Source organism: Vipera ursinii, assembly GCF_947247035.1.
Source record: "Vipera ursinii genome assembly, chromosome: 2".
Lineage (NCBI taxonomy): Eukaryota > Metazoa > Chordata > Lepidosauria > Squamata > Viperidae > Vipera > Vipera ursinii.
This window is the reverse complement of record NC_139513.1, coordinates 2,991,450-3,011,624: the sequence shown is the minus strand read 5'-3', so window position 1 is coordinate 3,011,624 and position 20,175 is coordinate 2,991,450. Positions and strand designations below refer to the sequence as shown.

General features: G+C 41.5%; 1 protein-coding gene across 1 annotated transcript; it reads left to right on the top strand.

Moving 5' to 3' along the window:
- Positions 1-9,355: 9,355 nt before the first annotated feature.
- On the top strand, positions 9,356-19,787 carry LOC310633228 (vomeronasal type-2 receptor 26-like; the record flags this gene model as incomplete). Its single annotated transcript, XM_083350915.1, has 4 exons — positions 9,356-9,550; positions 14,077-14,307; positions 14,907-15,033; positions 18,862-19,787. 4 exons carry the CDS (start codon positions 9,356-9,358, stop codon positions 19,785-19,787), a joined length of 1,479 nt encoding a protein of 492 aa, XP_083207041.1.
- Between the last annotated feature and the right edge of the window lie 388 nt (positions 19,788-20,175).

Here is a 20,175-nt window from a genome sequence, read left to right as displayed (position 1 = left end):
TTTTTACTTAAAAATACATATTAAAATTAATCTATATCTTCCTTTGCTTTGTTCTTCACTATTGCTCTAATCCCCTCTATTTCAGATGTTACTTCACTTTTCAAACACTGAACAAATGCAATTTTAGTGCTATTGATACGTACAACATACATACACCATTAACTAATGCTTCTTCATCATGTTTTTCTAATATTATATCAACTAAAAATAGTTCCAATTTATAACATCTTTTCTATGCAGATCATATCTATTATACTTTCAGATCACTTTATTAAGCCCATACCCTGTTTTCACAACTTGTTTCGATTTTGTTTTCCCTTCAGTATTCAAAATATCTTTATAGTTTATAGTTTTCTCCAAGTTAATTACATTAAGGTGAGTAAAAGCTTCCCTTATTAAAAATCGTCCTGTTATTTTCATGTTTCCCATCTCATAGAAATGTGTACCCTCCTAATTATAAGTAATATATTTCTAAATATAATAATGATCTTTTAGTATCTAAGCGTTATCTATTTCTTTTAGCTTGGTAATATCAGGCCCCATCCAGCAAATCAAGTCCTCTATTTCCTTTAGTCTAAGTCTAGGTTTCTTCCTTTGCCAGGTAGGTTTCCAAATCCGTGTATTTAAATCATCAGGAAAAAAATTTCTCCGTTTTTATAAGTACACTTTGTAGCGGGAAAGGCCATTTAGGTAAGATATTTCTGAAGAGGAGTATAACCCATTTGTGTTCATTAAACACCTCCAACTTTCCTCCTCCCTCAGGTTTTCTTTTCATTTCTTGTTTCCCGATTTCTAATGTTTCTCCTGGAAGCTCTGTAATCTGTTCTATATGGTGTTCTTCCTTATCTTCAGATATGTTCTGAAATCTTGAGGGATGACGTGCCTTTTCCATTTCCCATATTATCACTAATTCTTCAGTTTTTTTCTTTGTTTACACCAATCTGTAATTTCCTTCTTTTATATCCTCCATCTTTCAATCAGTTTCTTCTAGTTTATCTTCTATTTTCTGAATTCTTTGTTCATTCTTTACAGTCATTTTCTGAAGGTTCCCTAGTTGTAAGTTGAAAACTTGCTCATTTATCTTATTCAAATTCTCTTTAGTTTCATCACGGTTTCTTCTTGAATCTTCTTTATGTGACTCAGTTGCCTCTTGAATTGATTGCAATATAAATTGCATTTCCTTCTGAAAGTTGTTAGTTCTTTGTCTCTGATGTACCAGGTTAGGAGCTTCAGAGACAGATATTTGGGGTGGTTTTTTACCACTTTTAGCTAAGTGTAGAGCACTCATTTTTGTTCTGCCCTCTAATTATATTTCCCAAGCTAAGCTTGTAAGCCGTCCTGAGTCTTCGGAGAAGGGCAGGATATAAATGGAAGTTAAAAAAAAAGTGCTAAGCTTATCTAACATGACCAATCTCATAGTCAATACAACAATGATTAGGGGGCTGGAGGCTAAAACATATAGGGAACGGTTGCTGGAATTTGGTATGTGTAGTTTAATGAAGAGAAGGGTGAGGGGTGACATGATAGCAGTGTTCCAATATCTCAGGGGCTACCACAAAGAAGAGGGAGTCAAGCTATTCTCCAAAGCACCTGAAAGTAGGACAAGAAGCAACAGATGGAAACTAGTCAAGGAGAGAAGCAACCTAGAACTAAGGAGAAACTTCCTGACAGTTAGAACAATTAACCAGTGGAACAACCTGCCTCCAGAAGCTGTGAATGCTCCAACACTGGAGGTTTTTAAGAAGAGACTGGACAGCCATTTGCCTGAAATGGTATAGGGTTTCCTACCTGAGCAGGGGGTTGGACTAGATGACCTCCAAGGTCCCTTCCAACTTTATATTATTATTATATTAATAAACAACTTAAATTTAAATTTAAAATCAGGAGATGTTTTTTCAGTCTCTTCCTTTCCCCCTGCATGAAAACACCCCCATGGCATTGCCTCAATCTTGTTGATAACATACATTTGGTCAAAAGGTATCAGCCCCACACATTTGATCAAGCCAGGAAATCAGTTCCATAGGAAGGCTAATTACTTTGACGGAAATTGTCCCTAATAACAGAACTTTGCAAATCCAATTTGCTGAATGTATTCCCCCTTTTTATAATCCAGTGAATGGGGGAAGTGTCTGCCTGATATCTATCCTAACAGTTTCTGGACATTCTGGACTTAAGAAATGTTTCAGCTCCTTTTTCATAGGAAGTATATACTGCATATCTCTATCAATTTCATCATTGTTATTCTCTAGAAAATGTTCTGGTGTAAAAGTAGTGTTTTCCCTCATCTCACTGAATCACAATAATATATTAGTCCAGTGGTTCTCAACCTGTGGTCTGCGGACCCTGGGGGTGGTCGCAATATCATCACAGGAGGTGAGTAAAGGTTTGAAGAAATGTTATGGTTTAAATCTTAAGTTAAGTCATGGTGGTCCATGGCCACAAAAGCTTTTTAAAGGGGGTTTGTAGTGAAGAAAAGGTTGAGAACCACTTGCTTAGTTTCCATCCATAGCTTCTTGTCCTGCCTTCAGGTGCTTTGGAGAACAGCTTGACCCCCTCTTCTTTGAGGCAGCCCCTCAAATACTGGAACACTGCTATCACGTCACCCCAAGTCCTTCTTTTCACTAGACTAGACATACCCAATTCCTACAACTGCTCTTCATTGCCACGATGTTGCCATGATGTAGAAAAGATGTTGAGACTCTAGAAAGAGTGTAGAGAAGAGCAACAAAGTTGATTAGGGGACTAGAGGCTAAAACATACAATGAATGGTTGTGGCAATTGTGTATGTTTAGTTTAATAAAAAGGAAGACTAGGGGTGACCTGATAGCAGTGTTCCAATATCTCAGGGGTTGCCATAAAGAAAAGGGAGTCAAGCTCTTCTCCAAAGCACCTGAGAGCAGGACAAGAAGCAATGTATGGAAACTAATCAAGGAGAGACGCAGCCTAGAACTAAAACGTTAGACAGTTAGCACAATTAATCAGTGGAATGACTTGCCTCCAGAAGTTGTGAATGCTCCAACACTGGAACTTTTTAAGAAAAGACTGGACAACCATTTATCCAAAATGGTATAGTGTTTCCTGCCTGAGAAGGGGGTTGAATTGGATGACCTCCAAGGTCCCATCCAACTCAATTTATATGTTTTAACCTCCAGCCCTTTAATCAACTTTGTTGCTCTTCTCTGCACTCTTTCAAGAGTCTCAATTCAATGTGAAATTCAATGATTAGGGGATTGGAGACTTAAACATATAAGGAACGGCTGCTGGAATTGGGTATGTCTAGTTCAATGAAGAGAAGGATGAGGAGGGACATGATAGCAGTGTTCCAATATCTCAGGGGCTGCTGCAAAGAGGAGGGAGTCAAGCTATTCTCCAAAGCACCTGAAAGCAGGACAAGAAGCAGCAGATGGAAACTAATCAAGGAGAGAAGCAACCTAGAACTAAGGAGAAACTTCCTGACAGTTAGAACAATTAACCAGTGGAACATCCTGCCTCCAGAAGCTGTGAATGCTCCAACACTGGAAGTTTTTAAGAAGAGACTGGACAGCCATTTGTCCGAAATGGTATAGGGTTTCATGCCTGAGCAGGGGGTTGGACTAGATGACCTCCAAGGTCCCTTCCAATGTTTTTATTATTATAAAACTTTTATTCATGAAACATGAAACTCAGTCAACAGAACACTCAAATTGACTGGCACTAATGGTTGACACGGGTTGCTGCAAGCATCCTAGGTATCAACCAGGTATCTCCTTAAAATGTAAGATGTTCCGAGTAGCGCAATTTTTTGTAGCCTTGCTGGAGTTATTGCAGGAAGCTGAAATTTCTTGATGTATTTTGCAAAGTTGTTGTTGTTGTTGTTGTTGTTGTTGTTGTTGTTGTTGTTATTATTATTATTATTATTATTATTATTATTATTACTATTATTATTATTATCTTTTTTACATAGGTAAAGGTAAAGGTAAAGGTTCCCCCACACATGCGTGCTAGTCGTTTCCGACTCTAGGGGCCGGTGCTCATCTCCGTTTCAAAGCCGAAGAGCCAGCGCTTGTCCGAGGACGTCTCCGTGGTCATGTGGCCGGCATGACTAGATGCCAAAGGCACACGGAACGCTGTTACCTTCCCACCGGAGCGGTCCCTATTTTTCTACTTGCATTTTTACGTGCTTTCAAACTGCTAGGTTGGCAGAAGCTGGGACGAGTAACAGGCGCTCACTCTGCTACGCGGCACTCAGGATTCGACCTGCCAAACTGCCGACCTTCTGATCGACAAGCTCAGCGTCCTAACCCACTGAGCCACCACGTCCCTATCTTTTTTACATAGTGTTGACCAAAACTGGATGCAGTATTCCAAATGTGGCCTTACCAAAGCATTATAAAGTGTTATTAACACTTGATGTGATCTTGATTCTATCCCTCTGTTAATGCAGCCTAGGACAGTGTTGGCTTTTTTGGCAGCTGCAGCACACGGCTGGCTCCTATTTAAGTGCTTGTCCACTAGGGCTCCAATTTGTACAGCCATAATGAATTAATTTTTAAAATCATAAAACCTGGTACTTGAACTGTTCTGTTCTCCAAAGCACCAGAAGGCAGGACAAGAAGCAATGGATGGAAACCAACCAAGGAGAGAACCAATCTGGAACTATGGAGAAATTTCCAAATGGTAAGAGCAATCAACCAATGGAATAGCTTGCCTACAGAACTTGTGGGTGTTCCATCAATAGAGGCTTTCAAAAAGAGACTGAACAACCATTTGTCTGAAATGGTAGGGTCTCCTGATCGAACAGGGGATTGGCAAAATACTCTCCTTTTCAGTGTATGGATAGCAGTATCTTCTTGGCCAAATATGAAGAAGAAAAAGAAGTATGTCCAAGATGTGGACAGACAAAGAGATCAATATATTGTACATAACAGAATCTACAGTGGAGAGAAATCATATAAATGCTATAAGAATGGTAAGAGCTTCTGTTCTGCAAGACATCTTACTTCCCATTAAAAGATCCATATTGGGGAAAAACCATGAATGTTGAGAGAAATTCAGAACCAGCAGTTACCTTAATAGCCACAAAAAGATCCATACAGGAAAGAAACCATATAAATCAGAGGTCCCCAACCTGTGGGCCATGGCCCACTACCGGGCTGTGGCCTGCTGTCTACTGTGGGACAGGCTGGCTGGACAGTACACACCCACCCACTTGTGCTAGTGCTATGGCCATAGGGTGCAAAAATAGGATGCCACCATCCCATGGGGTGCAAAAACAGGATGCTCCTGCCCCATGGGTCATGAAAATGGGATGATGATGCCCCCGGAGTGCAAAAACTGGACACCGAACCTTGGGGTGCAAAAATGGGATGCCACGCCACACAAGAACAGGGCAGCGCTAGCGAGTAAATTAAGTCACTGTCATTGTTCCACATATTAAATATTTCATGGGGCAATATTTCAATCTCCACAGTCAGTCCTGAGATCATCAAGAAGGCAGTGCAAATTGCGTTCCTGTTTTGGACTGGAGTCATTTTCCTGAAGAACATTCCTCTGTCGTTAGTATCCAAAGTAGTGAGGCCAACTCAATTCTATCCAAAATACAGGAACCATCACCAGTACCTATCCCAAAGGTTATTTATCAGAGGCAACTGGACTTTCTTGTTTTTCTTTGAAGACTTTTTGCTTTTTATCCAAGAAGCATCTTCAACCCTGACTGGATGGTGGGGAAGTTTCTGGGATGAGAACCAAAATGTCTTCAAATTAATGACACCAAGAAATTAAATTAAAACCAGAAACTCCAGTTGCCTCCTGGAAAAGCACCTTTGGGACAACCATGACCTGGATGACTGAGAATCTCCATAGACACCAGTGCAGTTAATCTTCTCTGGGGACTATTGAATAGGAATTGAATTTTTTGGATCTAAAAGTTGTCAAAGTTCAAGGAAAGTTCACAAACACCAGTAACCCACATCTGACTATTTCAGATCAGCTGTCTTCCAATGCTGCACCTGCTCCTAGAGACCAGGTGCCTAATAATTGTGAAAATCATATTCCTTCTCTCCTCCAAATCTCAAGGGATTTTGCCCAACCATCATCACAGAATCTCTGAATGTGGGGAACAGCCCGCTGCAAATTCATCTTGAATCTTGCCTGATGTTGAAATAAATGCTTCCTCTGGAGCTAGTGTATTCAGACAGGGATTTGGAGAGGATATCCAGATGTAAGATAATGGGTTGCAGTTGCACTCTTATCTTTTTTGGAGAGAGCTCTGTTTCCTGAAATGCTACCAGATTTTGCCATCAAACCAAAGCTGTTCCTCTTGCTGTTGCTTCTGCTGCTGCTGCCCACCAGAGTCAGTGGGAGAAAATGCCCTCTTGACTTCACCAAGGATCGGGATACAGTGTACAATTATTATCGCCCAGGAGAGCTCTTGCTTGGTGGGATTGTGCCTCTAAGACCAGGTATCAGTCTTCCAGAAACTTTCCTTGAGCCTCTCTTTAACCAGCCAACTCTGTAAGTAGAACTGTGGTGTTGTTTTTGTACTATTTTTGCATGGAATCAGCTTTCATAGACAATGTTCCTCTCCACCATGAGCAATCCTCAGGGGAATTTTTTCATCTACTTTGCCTCTCCTGCTTTTTGGAAAGTTAAACCTGAGACCATATTATTATTACTAATAGTAGTAGCCAGGGCTTTTTTTCTCATAGAACGCTCAGAACGGAGTTCCGGCACCTTTTTTGGATGGAACCTTGTAGGTTAGGCAAGGCGGGTTGTATGACATGTGTGAGTTCCGGCACCTTTTTCTTTTACAAAAAAAGCACTGGTAGTAGCAGTAGTAGGCCTTTGAACTGTGGTGCTGGAGAAGACTCCTGCGAGTCCCTTGGACTGCAAGGCGATCAAACCAGTCAGTCCTAGAGATCAACCCTGACTGCTCTTTAGAAGGCCAGATCCTGAAGTTGAAACTCAAATCCTTTGGCCACCTAATGAGAAGGAAGGACTCACTGGAGAAGAGCCTAATGCTGGGAAAGGTGGAGGGCAAGAGAAGAAGGGGACGACAGAGAATGAGGTGGCTGGACGGAGTCACTGAAGCAGTAGGCGTGAGCTTAAATGGACTCCAGAAGATGGTAGAGGACAGGAAGGCCTGGAGGAACGTTGTCCATAGGGTCGCGATGGGTCGGACACGACTTCGCAGCTAACAACAAAAGTAGCAGTAGTAAGGATAGAGTTACACTGTATCTCCCAAGTTGTCTAGTCTAACATCCTACTTATATGCAAGATCTGGTAAAATGCTGAATGGATATTAAAGGTGTGTTGTTGTTTTGTTGCTTTGTGCAGGAAGAGCTCTCCGGCCTACTGGTTCCTTCTCTCCTTTCTTTTTGCCATCCGTGAGATCAACCAGAATCCCCAGGTTTTGCCAAATGTCACCCTGGGTTATGACATTTACGAGAACTATTATGAAGCAAGAATGACTGCTGATGCCTTGGCAGACCTGCTTTCCACCGGACAGGCAAATGTTCCAAACTACATTTGTGGAAGAGAGAAGAGGCTGCTGGCTGTGATTGAAGGGGCCGAGTCTGACATTTCCATGCAGATTTCCACCATGACGAGCCTCTACAAAATGCCACAGGTATGAATGGAGATGGGGAGAAAAGCCAAGTCTGGATGTGTCTTGCCCAAGAGCCTTGGTGGAGCAGTGGGCTAATGCCTCCTTAAGTAACACCAGCTGCCTGCAATTAGTGCAGGTTCGAGTCCCACCAGGCTCAAGGTTGACTCAGCCTTCCATCCTTCCGAGGTAGGTAAAATGAGGACCCAGATTGTTGGGGGCAATAAGCTGACTTTGTAATAATGCCGCTTGGGGTGTGTGTGAAAGCCCTAATAAGCAGGCATATACATAGAATGAAGGCTACTGCTAAGCTTGTAAGCCACCCTGAGTCTTCGGAGAAGGGCGGGATATAAATGGAATAAAAATAAAAATAAATAAATAAAAATGTCATGACCATCCAGATGTCCTCACCAGGAAATTGTCTTGGCACTTAAGACCTCTCAGCCATCCAAACATTAGGGCACTGACTTCAAGAGGACACTGGAGCTGAATTTCTCCCCTGCCTTTGGTTACCCTTCAAAAGTATAGAATACTCATAGGCTATTTCTGCACATTTTAGAAGAACAGAATAGAAGTGATACTGGAGATCATATAGCCCAACCTCTCCCCAGTACAGGAATCCACTCTTAACAGCATCCCCAAAATATTACCATCTAGCCAAAGTGAAAATAGGCATTCTGTTCCACTGTGGAACTAACCATTGTGGAAATCCTCTTACAATTACCAAACTCTTCCAGTTCATACATTGTAACAGGTGAATTGGACAGCTGAGACAACCTGCACCATCACTTCACCTAGGGCAGAAATCAACTATTCCAGCATCTGAGAAATATTGTGCACTTAAGTTTTGGTGGAACACTTATAGGGATCTTCAGCTACATCAATACTTATATTGATGTAGCTGAAAAACTGGAAGTTTTTAAGAAGAGACTGGACAGCCATTTGTCTGAAATGGTATAGGATTTCCTGCCTTAGCAGGGGGTTGGACTAGATGACCTCCAAGGTCCCTTCCCACTTATTATTATTATTATTATTATTATTATTATTATTATTATTATTATTATTATTATTATTTCTCCATGAAAGTGTGTTTGAGTATGTGCACATTAATGATCTTCCATCAAAATATCAAACCGTGTAAATTTTGACCCTTCTTATAAGGTCAGTTATGGTTTTGTGTCTGAAACTCTGAATGATAAAACTCAGTTCCCATTCATCTACCGGATGTTCCCCAAAGAAGATTACTTATATTGGGGAATTGCCAAATTGCTCCAACATTTTCGGTGGAATTGGGTCGGTCTCCTTGCACCAGACACTGAGAACGGACAAAGATTTCTACAGATTATGAACTCCGTATTAACCAGGAACACAATTTGTGTAGCATTCTCTGTGAGCATCCCAACATTGTCCTGGAAATTGTGGTTGCTATACACTGAAGCACTTCACTTGTGGAAGCAAGTCAATGTGTTCATATACTATGGAGAAAATCGCTATTTCTACAGTTGTATAAAAATACTGCAAAAGTTTATTGAACAGCTTGTGAAACCTATCCTGCCGAAAGTTTGGATTACCACAGCAATGTGGGACCTCTTCATGAATTTATCTCTTGAAATCCTGTCTCCCCAGCATCTCCAAGGTTTCTTCTCTTTCTTAATTCAGACTCAAAGAAGACCACAATACGTTTATGAAACATTTTTTATCCCTATGCAAGATTTTGGCAGAATGGCATTCAATTGTTTGTATTCCAAACACTTTTTTTCTGTGAAAGGAAGGATGAGATGCCAGGAGAACGAGGATCTGGAGAGCCTGCAGGAAGAGGTGGTGGAAAAAACCCTCTCTCTGGATGGCTATGGTATTTACAACCTTGCCTGGGCAGTTGCTCGGGCATCACATGCTGCCTACTTATCCAGGTCCAAGCAGAAAACAATGAAGGAAAGAGGTCACAGGCTGGTCCTTCAGATGTGGCAGGTATTTGCTTTCCTTCAAACATCCTGAAGATGAACCTTCCGGCATTAAAAATATGGTGTGGGAATGTTAATCTTTCAATCTTTTTCTTCCATTTTGTGAGGTTGCTGGGGCTGGTTATCCACCCACTTTCTGGTAATTCCTGAATTGGAGTTATATGCATGATGTATAAGAATTGGAAAGAGGGGCACATAACTAAGTCAGAATATCAGCAAATAGCCTGTGCCTGCAAAGATGAAGTGAGGAAAGCTAAGGCTCAAAATGAACTAAGGCTTGCGACCAAAGTCAAAAAATAACAAAAAATGCTTCTTTCAACATATAAAAAACAAGAAAAAAGTTAAGGAATTTTTTTTTATTGAAAAGTTTTAACATACAATTTTTCCCTTAAAAATCCCCCCTCCCCCTCCCTTCTCCCTCCCCCCCTTCCTCTCCCCCCTCCCCCCCTCCCCCCCCGACTTCCCAGAGCTAAATACAAGGTATATATAAAAAAACAATCATAAACAACCATATACTAACAACCATAAACTCTAAAATCTATCACTCTCTAGCTTATATAGGATAAAACAAACCTTAGTAATATTAAATATATATTAAAAAAACTAAGATAGAAAAAGAAAAAAAGAAAGAAGACTTATTCAAATACTACATAAAACTTCTTAACCCTATACTTATTCTGGATAAACTCAATCCATTTTCTCCCTTCCATAATATAGCGTTCTTGCAAGTAATCTTTCAAATAGGCCGAAATCTTCGCCATTTCAACCAGGTCGGAAACCTTTAAAGTCCACTCTTCTATGGTCGGCAGTTCCTCTTTCTTCCAGTACTGACCTATCAAAAGTCTTGCTGCCATAATTAAATTCAACATCAACTTAGTGTCCACAACTGTAGCATCTGTAATTATTCCCCCCCCCCCAAAAAAAAGGTTGCGGACAAAACTTTAACCTCCATTTAAAAATCTTCTGTATGTTCCACCAGACTTTTATCCAAAAAGCCTTAACCTTTTTACAAGTCCACCATATATGAAAATATATTGCGTCTTCATCACCGCACCTCCAACATTTAGGCTAATAATTCAGATACATACTTAGCTTTTTAAGATCTAAATGCCATCTATAAAACATTTTGTAAAAATTCTCTCTTAGATTTCAAGCTTGTGTAAGTTTTACATTCCTCACCCAAATCTTTTCCCACCTCCCACTGCTTGGCTGTAAGTACGTTGTGAAAGTTCCATAGACTTCTGCTGATCTTGTTCTTTTATCTTTTTTGATCGTTTTAAAGCAGCACGCGTCACCCTCTGTTCTCTGGGATCATCCAAAGAAGTTGTAACTTGATCTCCTCCAGCACCATTCTCCTCTGTCTGTCCATCTTCAGCCTCTTGATGTTCTCCTTCTCCAGATCCCTTTGCAGCTTCCAGAAGTGTTAATGGGGTTGCTTTTAAAACATTATTGTAAAAATCACGCGCTTGCATCACAGTAACCAGACGGTACCTTTTACCTTCATGCATCACCATCAACCCAGCTGGGATCTCCCATCTGAACCTTATATCTCGTTGCTTGAGCTCTTGCACAAGAAATGTAAAATCCTTCCTTCTCCTTAAAATCTTTGGAGGAATTTCTTTTAGAACCAGAACTTCTTGATCAGCAATCACAACTTTAGTATCATAGGCAGCTTGTATAACTTCATCTCTAATTTCCCTTTTTGCAAAATAAACCACCACATCTCTAGGCAACTTTCTCTGTCTAGCAATCCATGAATTCACACGAAACACTTTATCCATGCCTCCTTTTATTTCAGATGCTGGCTGTTTCAATACCACTTCGAGAGCCTCAGAAACCAGCTGCTTTAGATCTTCCTTAATATTCTCCTTTAAACCTCTGATTCTAATGGCAAACTGCATCTGGAAATATTGAGCAAGACTCAAGTCTCTATCCATTTTGTCTCTTAAATCTTCATTCTCCAATACTTTTGCTTCTAATATGGCATTCTTTTGAGTCAAATCTTCCACACATTCAGCCACTTTATACACTGAAGACAAAATGTCTACCTTCATCACACTGAACTTCTGTTCCATCCTCTCCTCCATTCTCTCCTCCAACTTCTCCAATTTCTCCTCCATCTGTGCAAATTTATCACCCATTGATTCCAAAATTACCTGGGTATGTTTTTCAAGAGCATCTTGTAAATCCTTCGATGTCAATACATCAGGAGGATGCAATGCCTGCAATGATGATTGTTGCACCGGAGAAGTTCCAGCACTCCGAAGAGTTTTAGGGGGAGGTTTAGCCGCCATCTTTTACTTTCAATTGTGACGCACCTTCACTTTAAGTTTAAAAAGTCCATCAAGCTCAAGAGTAAAATAAAATAATCCTCTTCACCTTTTCCTCTTGTACCGCTCTGCCTGCTCTTTTTATTCCATAGTCCTTCCTTCAGGCAGGGGTGGTCGCAGACGCCTGGCTCTGCTCCAAGAAATCAGGAGCAGAGGCGCTGGCCAGCTGGGAGCGACCCAGGCTACGGGGGAGTTCGATCCTTCAGCCGCCCAAGCTACAAGCTCAGGCGGCCCCGGAGAACTCGACCCCTACCTGGGGCCTCACCCCCTCCTCTTCTCCCGAGGAGGGGGCTTCAAATTCGCCCAAACAGCTGATCGGCACTGTTTCGGGCGGAAATCACTCAGCTGAGCCGCGGGCAGCCCGGGAGGGCTGTCTCCGGCGCCGCACAGCCACCGGAAGTTTTCAAAGTTAAGGAATTGATTGGTCCATTAGTGGGTGAAAGTGGCAAGAAGGTGACAAGCAATAGGGAGAAAGCAGAACTATTTAATTCGTTTTTTGCATCTGTCTTTACACAAAGGGAAAAAACAGTCCAACCTACCCAAACCAGTGCCATAAAAAACAGAATAGAAACGCAAGTTAAGATAGGCAAGAAAATGGTGAGCACCTGTCCAGCCTAGACGAGTTCAAATCACCAGGACCAGATGGATTACACCCCAAGGTTCTCAAGGAACTGGCAGATGTGATCTCAGAACCACTGAACTATATTTTTCAAAGATCCTGGAGCACTGGGGAACTACCAGAGGAAAAGAGCTGATGTAGTTCCCATCTTCAAAAAGAGGGAAAAAATAGATCCAGGAAACTACAGACCTATCAGCCTGACCTCAATACCTGGGAAGATTCTGGAAAAGATAATCAAACAACAAATCAGCGAACACCTTGATGCAAACAAAGTCATCACTAAAAGTCAACATGGGTTTGTCAAAAACAGATCATGCCAGACAAATCTTATTACATTCTTTGACCAAGTGACAAAACTAGTGGACCAGAGGAATGCTGTAGATATAATTTACTTGGACTTCAGTAAGGCATTTGATAAAGTAGATCACAACCTACTACTTGATAAGGTAGAAAAATGTGGGTTAGATAGCATTACCACCAGATGGATTCGTAACTGGCTGACAGGCCGTACTCAGCGTGTGGTCCTCAATGGAAGGAAGTGTGTAGTGGGGTGCCCCAGGGCTCTGTTCTGGGCCCAGTGCTCTTCAATATCTTCATTAACGATTTGGATGAGGGGATAGATGGGGAACTCATCAAATTTGCAGATGACACCAATACTCCAGAAGATAGGTTTAAGATACAGAAGGATGTGGACAGACTCGAACACTGGGCACTATCTAACAAAATGAAATTCAATGGTGAAAAAAGTAAGGTTCTACATTTAGGCAGGAAAAATCAAATGCATAGGTATAGTATAGGTGGTACCTTGCTCAATAGTAGTAACTGTGAGAGGGATCTCGGAGTCTTAGTAGACAATCACTTCAATATGAGCCAGCAGTGTGCTGCAGCTGCCAAAAAAGCCAACACAGTGCTAGGCTGCATTAACAGAGGGATAGAAGATCAAGTGAAGTACTAATACCACTTTACAATGCTTTGGTAAGGCCACACCTGGAATACTGCATCCAGTTTTGGTCACCACGATGTAAAAAAGATGTCGAGACTCTAGAAAGAGTACAGAGAAGAGCAACAAAGATGATTGGGGGACTGGAGGCTAAAACATATAGAGAACGGTTGCTGGAATTGGGTATGTCTAGTTTAATGAAGAGAAGGGTGAGGGGTGACATGATAGCAGTGTTCCAATATCTCAGGGGCTGCCACAAAGAAGAGGGAGTCAAGCTATTCTCCAAAGCACCTGAAAGCAGGACAAGAAGCAACGGATGGAAACTAGTCAAGGAGAGAAGCAACCTAGAACTAAGGAGAAATTTCCTGACAGTTAGAACAATTAACCAGTGGAACAACCTGCCTCCAGAGGTGGTGAATGCTCCAACACTGGAGGTTTTTAAGAAGAGACTGGACAGGCATTTGCCTGAAATGGTATAAGGTTTCCTGCCTGAGCAGGGGGTTGGACTAGATGACCTCCAAGGTCTCTTCCAACTTATGATGATGATGATGATGATGATGATGATGATGATGATGATGATGTCAACTCTACTTATAGAGCTTGTTTTCATTTTTCTCATATTGTTTTTTCCTTTCTCTATCTAGCTTCATCCTTTCCTGGGAGATTCCCACTTCTACAATACTTGCATGGAGGGACTTTTTCTGGATGAGAAGGGGGCTCTTTCTGCCAAATTTGATACCGTCAACTGGGTGCCCTTTCCTAATAAGTCCTTCGGGGCAGTGAAGTTTGGGAGGATAGATAGACCACGGGGGTCCAAAAATCTTGAATTCATCCTTGACCAGGAGGCCACAAACTGGTTCCAGAGGTTTAACCAGGTAAGCTGAGAGTCTTTATTTAATGCTCTCCAACCTCTCTTTCATTCTTTGAACCAATTGGGAAATAGATGGAAAATGGGTGAAGCTGGGTTGAAGGATCGCTTGGAATAGCTGTTGTTTCCAATGAAATTGCTGAATGGGATTCCAGAGGTCTATTGTGGATTAGCCAGATTCAGATCCTACCTCGTTCTTCCTTATTTTTGCCCTGTATAGAGCAAATTTGATTGGATGATTGCTGTCTATTGGGTAATGAAGAAAACTTCTTCTTGGTAGATTTCCAGCCAAAACAATAAAACTAAGTTATATGAATTCAAAGGTCAGAGTATAGATTAGAGAATCCTACTGACAATTGTGTATGACTGTATGATTTTCTCCTATTTTCCTGAAATGTAGAAATGTGCACTGTTAAATAAATAAATATTGCAGTGGGCCTTGATTATTGGTTTTCTATTCCTTCTGTATTTCTATTTTCTAATCCTCCTGTGTTTCTATTTTGCTAGCACATTCCCATTCCTCCAAGAGTTTGTTTTCCTCATAGTTCCATGACTGTGGCAACACCTGTTCATCAATAACTGATGCTCCTTCTCTTTCTTGTTCAGTCCCTGCCTCGCTCCAGGTGTACCGAAAGCTGTCATCTTGGCCAAGCCAAGGTGGTCCTGGAAGGAAGGCCTCTTTGTTGCTACAGGTGTATCATGTGCGCAAAAGGCACCATCTCCACACAGGAAGGTAGGAGACACAAGGGAGAAAGAGAGACAGACCTTGAAGGTTGAGTAGAATAATCACTGAAGCATTTCCCTTCAGGGATGTTCAGGAGCAAACTTGCAAACCTCGGTTAAGGGTCTTTACAGCAGAAGGAATTTAAAGGAGACATGCATGAAGACAAAAGAATCTAAAGCCTTTTTTTAGAATGTGAACTTAACATTTGGAAACAGCTCAGAGACATTTCCCTCATTTGATGAACTATTGCAGTGTGGTGCAGTGGTTAGAATGCAGTATTGCAGGCTACTTCTGCTGACTGCCAGCTATCAGCAGTTTGGCAGTTCAAGTCTCACCGGCTCAAGGTTACCTCAGCCTTCCATCCTTCCAAGGTTGGGAAAATGAGGACCCAGATTGTTGGGGGGAATAATCTGACTCTGTGAAGCACTTAGAGATGGCTGTGAAGCACAGTGAAGCAGTATATGTCTAAGTGCTATTGCTATAAGAAGGTACAGAGGGTACAAGGCAATTCAATTTGCGAGATTCAGTTATTAGTGCCAACTTTAATAAAAGTGAGAAGGATCTTGGAGTCCTAGAGGACAATCACTTAACTATGTGCTGTAGCCACAAAAAAGCCAACAGACCCTTGGTTTCATTAACAGAGGGATAGAATCGAGATCACATGAAGTGTTAGTACCACTGTATAATGCTCTGTTGAAACCACACTTGGAATGTTGTATCTAGTTTTGGTCACTGTGCATTAAAAAAGATGTTGAGACTCTAGAAAGAGTGCAGAGAAGAGCAACAAAGATGATTAGTTGCCTGGACACTAAAACATATGAAGAATGGTTGCTGGAATTGAGTATGTCTAGTTTAATGAAAAGAAGACTAGGGATGATATAAGAGCTGTTTGCCAATATCTCAGTGGTTGCCACAAAGAAGAGGGATTCAAGCTCTTCTCCAAAGCCCCTGAAGGCAGAACAAGAAGCAATGGATGGAAACAAATGAAGGAGATGGCCAACCCAGAAATAAGGATAAATTTTCTGACAGAACAATTAATCAGTGGAATGGCTTTGCTTCAAAAGGATTTGATGCTCCATCTCTGGAGGCTATTGAGAACACCTAGGATAACCATTTGTCTGAAATGCTATAAGGACACCTGCTTGAACAGATGGTTGGACTAGAAGACTTCCAACTCTGTTCTTGCCTTCTTGTGGATTTGATTCTCACATCTGGTCTACAAGGTGGGGCTGACAGGATCTTCTGGGCAATGGGCAAGGTCAGACCTCCACACAGGATTCGTTCTCAAAGGAAAGTTAGCAAATATGAGTTGCAAACAACTGGATTGTTACAAGGTGGAAGCCAAGAGTTTGGTTTTCATCTCTTTGCTGCCATCAAGTAGTTCTCTAGATTTCTATATCTCAGATTTGTTATAGATGTAGTCCCAGAGTAATATAGATAAAATGTATTTATTCATTAATTCAATTTGCATAACCATTCATCTCAACAAATAATTCTAGCCAACCAAATCAAAAGAAATTAAAAATGATGGTAGTGATACAAAAATAAAAATATGTAGCATCCATGAAACTACACCATTCAAGCTTCCAAATGCTCTTCAAGGACAATGCCATGTAGAGTGGACTACAATAGTCCAGATAGATCGTCACACAGGCATGAGTCAGAATGAGCAGGATCTCCTGCTCCAGGAACAGGCACAACTGTCACACTCTGTAACATGTGCAAAGGCCCTCCAGATTATGGCTGCCATCTGCTCTTCATGCTGTGAGGCAGATCCCAGACTGTGCACCATTTCTGTCTGAGGAAGTGCCACCTCATCCAACACCATGGATAGAAGGTCCCCAGCATCTAAAGTTCCAAACAGTTGCACCCTCACTGAGGTTCCCCCCTTCAGAGCCTGGAATAGGATGTCCAGACATCACTCAGGTAGCGTGGAATAGAGATGTAGCATGGAGCAACATCAGCATACTGGTAATACCTCTCTCCAAAACATTAGCTGACCATCAGCAGCCTTGTATAAAGGTTAAAGAGGAAGGAAGGAAGGAAGGAAGGAAGGAAGGAAGGAAGGAAGGAAGGAAGGAAGGAAGGAAGGAAGGAAGGAAGGATTATACATGTAGGAGCTCTTTTGAACATTGACTGGAACCTGCCCAGGAAGAAGGAGGAGAACCAACACAGTACAGTGCCACCTACCCCTAACTCCCATAGCTAGTCGAAGAAGGTATCACAATTGATGGTATCAAAAGCCACTGAGAGGTCAAGAAGAGTCTGAATCTTTGATATCTGGAAGCTGTGAGAGTCTGAAAGAAGAACAACAGGTCCATTCTTCCCACGCCTGAAATGAGGTCATCTCCATCTATCCTTATTTTCCATACGTATCTCAAAACCTAGCCAAGTATCTCAAAACCTGAGGGTGTGAGGGGACTGGTGAGATCCTGATATGGCCTTCTTAGTGATCTGTTCTCTGGCCTATTTTATGTTTTTTTTTAATTTGACTGCTTTTGACTTTTTTTGCTGTACACTATCCAAAGTCACTTCTTATGAGATATGAGGCAACTGTCAACTTGATAAATAATTAAAATAATAAATAAAAAGCTGCTAAGAGGTGAAGAAGAATTGGGATGGACACATTACCTCCATGCTACTCTGGCCAGTCATCACTTAAGAGTAGAATCAATGCCATCTTCATCCCAGGCCCCTCACTCAAAAATAGGCACCTTTGGGGAGAAAACTTTGTTAAGTCATCATTGTACTTCCAGGTCTCTTTGCAGGAACCTGTCTGGTGAAGACCAGCCCATCTCATCACCTTCCTATGTCTTCGGGGCTGAGCACAGGAACCTGGTAGTAATCACACAGTATCAATTTAATGAACCATGCATTGCAAAGTCACAGTTCCAATCCTGGCCTTTTGTATTTGAGTCTTGATGTTCCAAAGCAATGTATATGTGGTTTGTCTCACAATGTGGTTTATCTCACAATGCCCTATTGTGGACTATGATGAGAACTGAAAGTTGAGACTCATAACAGGAGAGGACTGGCTCTCTTCCCATCTCTTCTATTGTTTGCAAACTTTATGTACTCCAATTTGACATTAAGAAATTCTTTTGGACAACAGTGGGAAGCTGGCCTCAAAGAAAATTCTGAAGTAGGAGTAGGAAGGGGAGAAATAAAAATCTGCAGCCTGGATTTTGTAAATAAAGGCCAACTTTTTGCTTATGATTTATTGTAGAAGAAACATGTTATGATCTTTGGCACTGGGAGTTCTACAATACTCAGGTCTTCCTAAACAACCACTCTGTCTTCCAAGGGTCCCCTGTATCATCAGACTATTTTACTGCACCTTTCCCCAAAAAATCCCATCTGTGTGATCCCACTGGCCAAATACAAATAATATCAACTATCTTCCTTGCATGTTCAGGTCCAGAAAGGAAACCCAGTAGCATACCAGCCAATCACTGAGAAAAGAATACAGATTAAAACTATGGAGTTCAGATTGATCAGCATCTGGGCTCATATATTATCTTGGAAGTAACATGTCTGGTGACATAGCTCCTAGGAGTCTCTTCCCCTCCTTGGAACATTCTTGTCCACTCCAACAAACTTGTTTCAACCCGGAACTTCACCATTATTTGGTGAATCACCAAATCAACATTATTTTATTGATCTTAGTTCTTTTCCTTCCATGTTCACACTAGAAAAATTTCAACAAAACTTTCCCTTTGACAAAACCTGGATTTAAAGGACAGTATCATAGCAATAACACATATGCATATTGAAAAAGAGTGTCTTATTATGGTCAGGTAAAACTAATATTTGAGGTCTTGCCTGTCTTCTCCCCAGATGCAGAGAAGTGCACAAGATGTCCAGATGATCAGCACCCAAATAAAGACCAAACTAAATGCATTCCCAAGAAAGTAACTTTCCTGTCTTACAAAGAAGACTTGGGGATAATCCTTGCTTCATTTAGCCTCTTCTTGTCTTTGGTCACTGCCTTCATCTTAGCAATCTTCATCAAATTCTTAGAAACTCCCATAGTCAAGGCCAACAACCGGGACCTCTCCTACATCCTCTTGGTCTCTCTCCTGCTGTCCTTCTTGACTTCCCTCCTCTTCATTGGTCGTCCAAGAGCAGCCACCTGCATTCTCAGGCAAACATCCTTCAGCATCATCTTCTCTATTGCAGTGTCTTCCATCTTAGCCAAAACAATCACAGTAGTGCTGGCTTTCCTGGCCACAAGACCTGGGAATGCTGTGAGGAGATGGCTGGGAAAGACCTTGGCCAACTCCATTGTTCTTTCTTGCTCTGGCCTCCAAATTGTCATCTGTACCATCTGGCTGGAACTTTCTCCCCCATTCCCTGATTCTGACATGCACTCCCAGCCAGAAGAGATTGTTCTGAAGTGCAATGAAGGCTCTGTCACCATGTTTTATGGTGCCCTCTCATACATGGGTTTCTTGGCTGCCATCTGCTTCACGGTGGCTTTCCTCGCCAGGAACCTTCCTGGGGCCTTCAATGAAGCCAAGCTGATCACCTTCAGCATGCTGGTCTTCTGCAGTGTTTGGGTATCTTTTGTCCCCACCTATCTGAGTACCAAAGGGAAGTACATGGTGGCTGTGCAGGTCTTCTCCATCCTGGCCTCCAGTGCTGGACTGCTGGGCTGCATTTTCATCCCTAAATGCTACATTATTTTGGTACGACCTGACCTGAATACAAAGGAGCAACTAACGGCAAAAACTAAAGATGACTTGAAAGTAAATGCAAAATAATCCTTAATGTCATAACCCTCTCAGGTGCCACTATATCATTCCTTGATTAGATATTCCAGGGGAATTTGGTGGATTGTTTGAAGTGCTTTATACTTTACACTACGGGAGAAAATGCATATAATGATACAATATGTCTAGACTCTTTGGGGAAAATGTTCCATGGGGAGAGCAGTATTTCTGTACCCTCCTCTTGAAGATTGTTTGAATTAAAAACCTTGATGACAGCAAGAAAATGTTAAAATCTTCAAACATGAAAACACTTTAGCAAAATTAATTCATTGAGAAATGTTTCCAGTTGATTTTTGTTTCGGAATTTTAGTCTAGTATTAAAAGATGAAATGTAATATTGAATGGTATGCCTTAACTGTTGACTTTGCACTCCTCACAT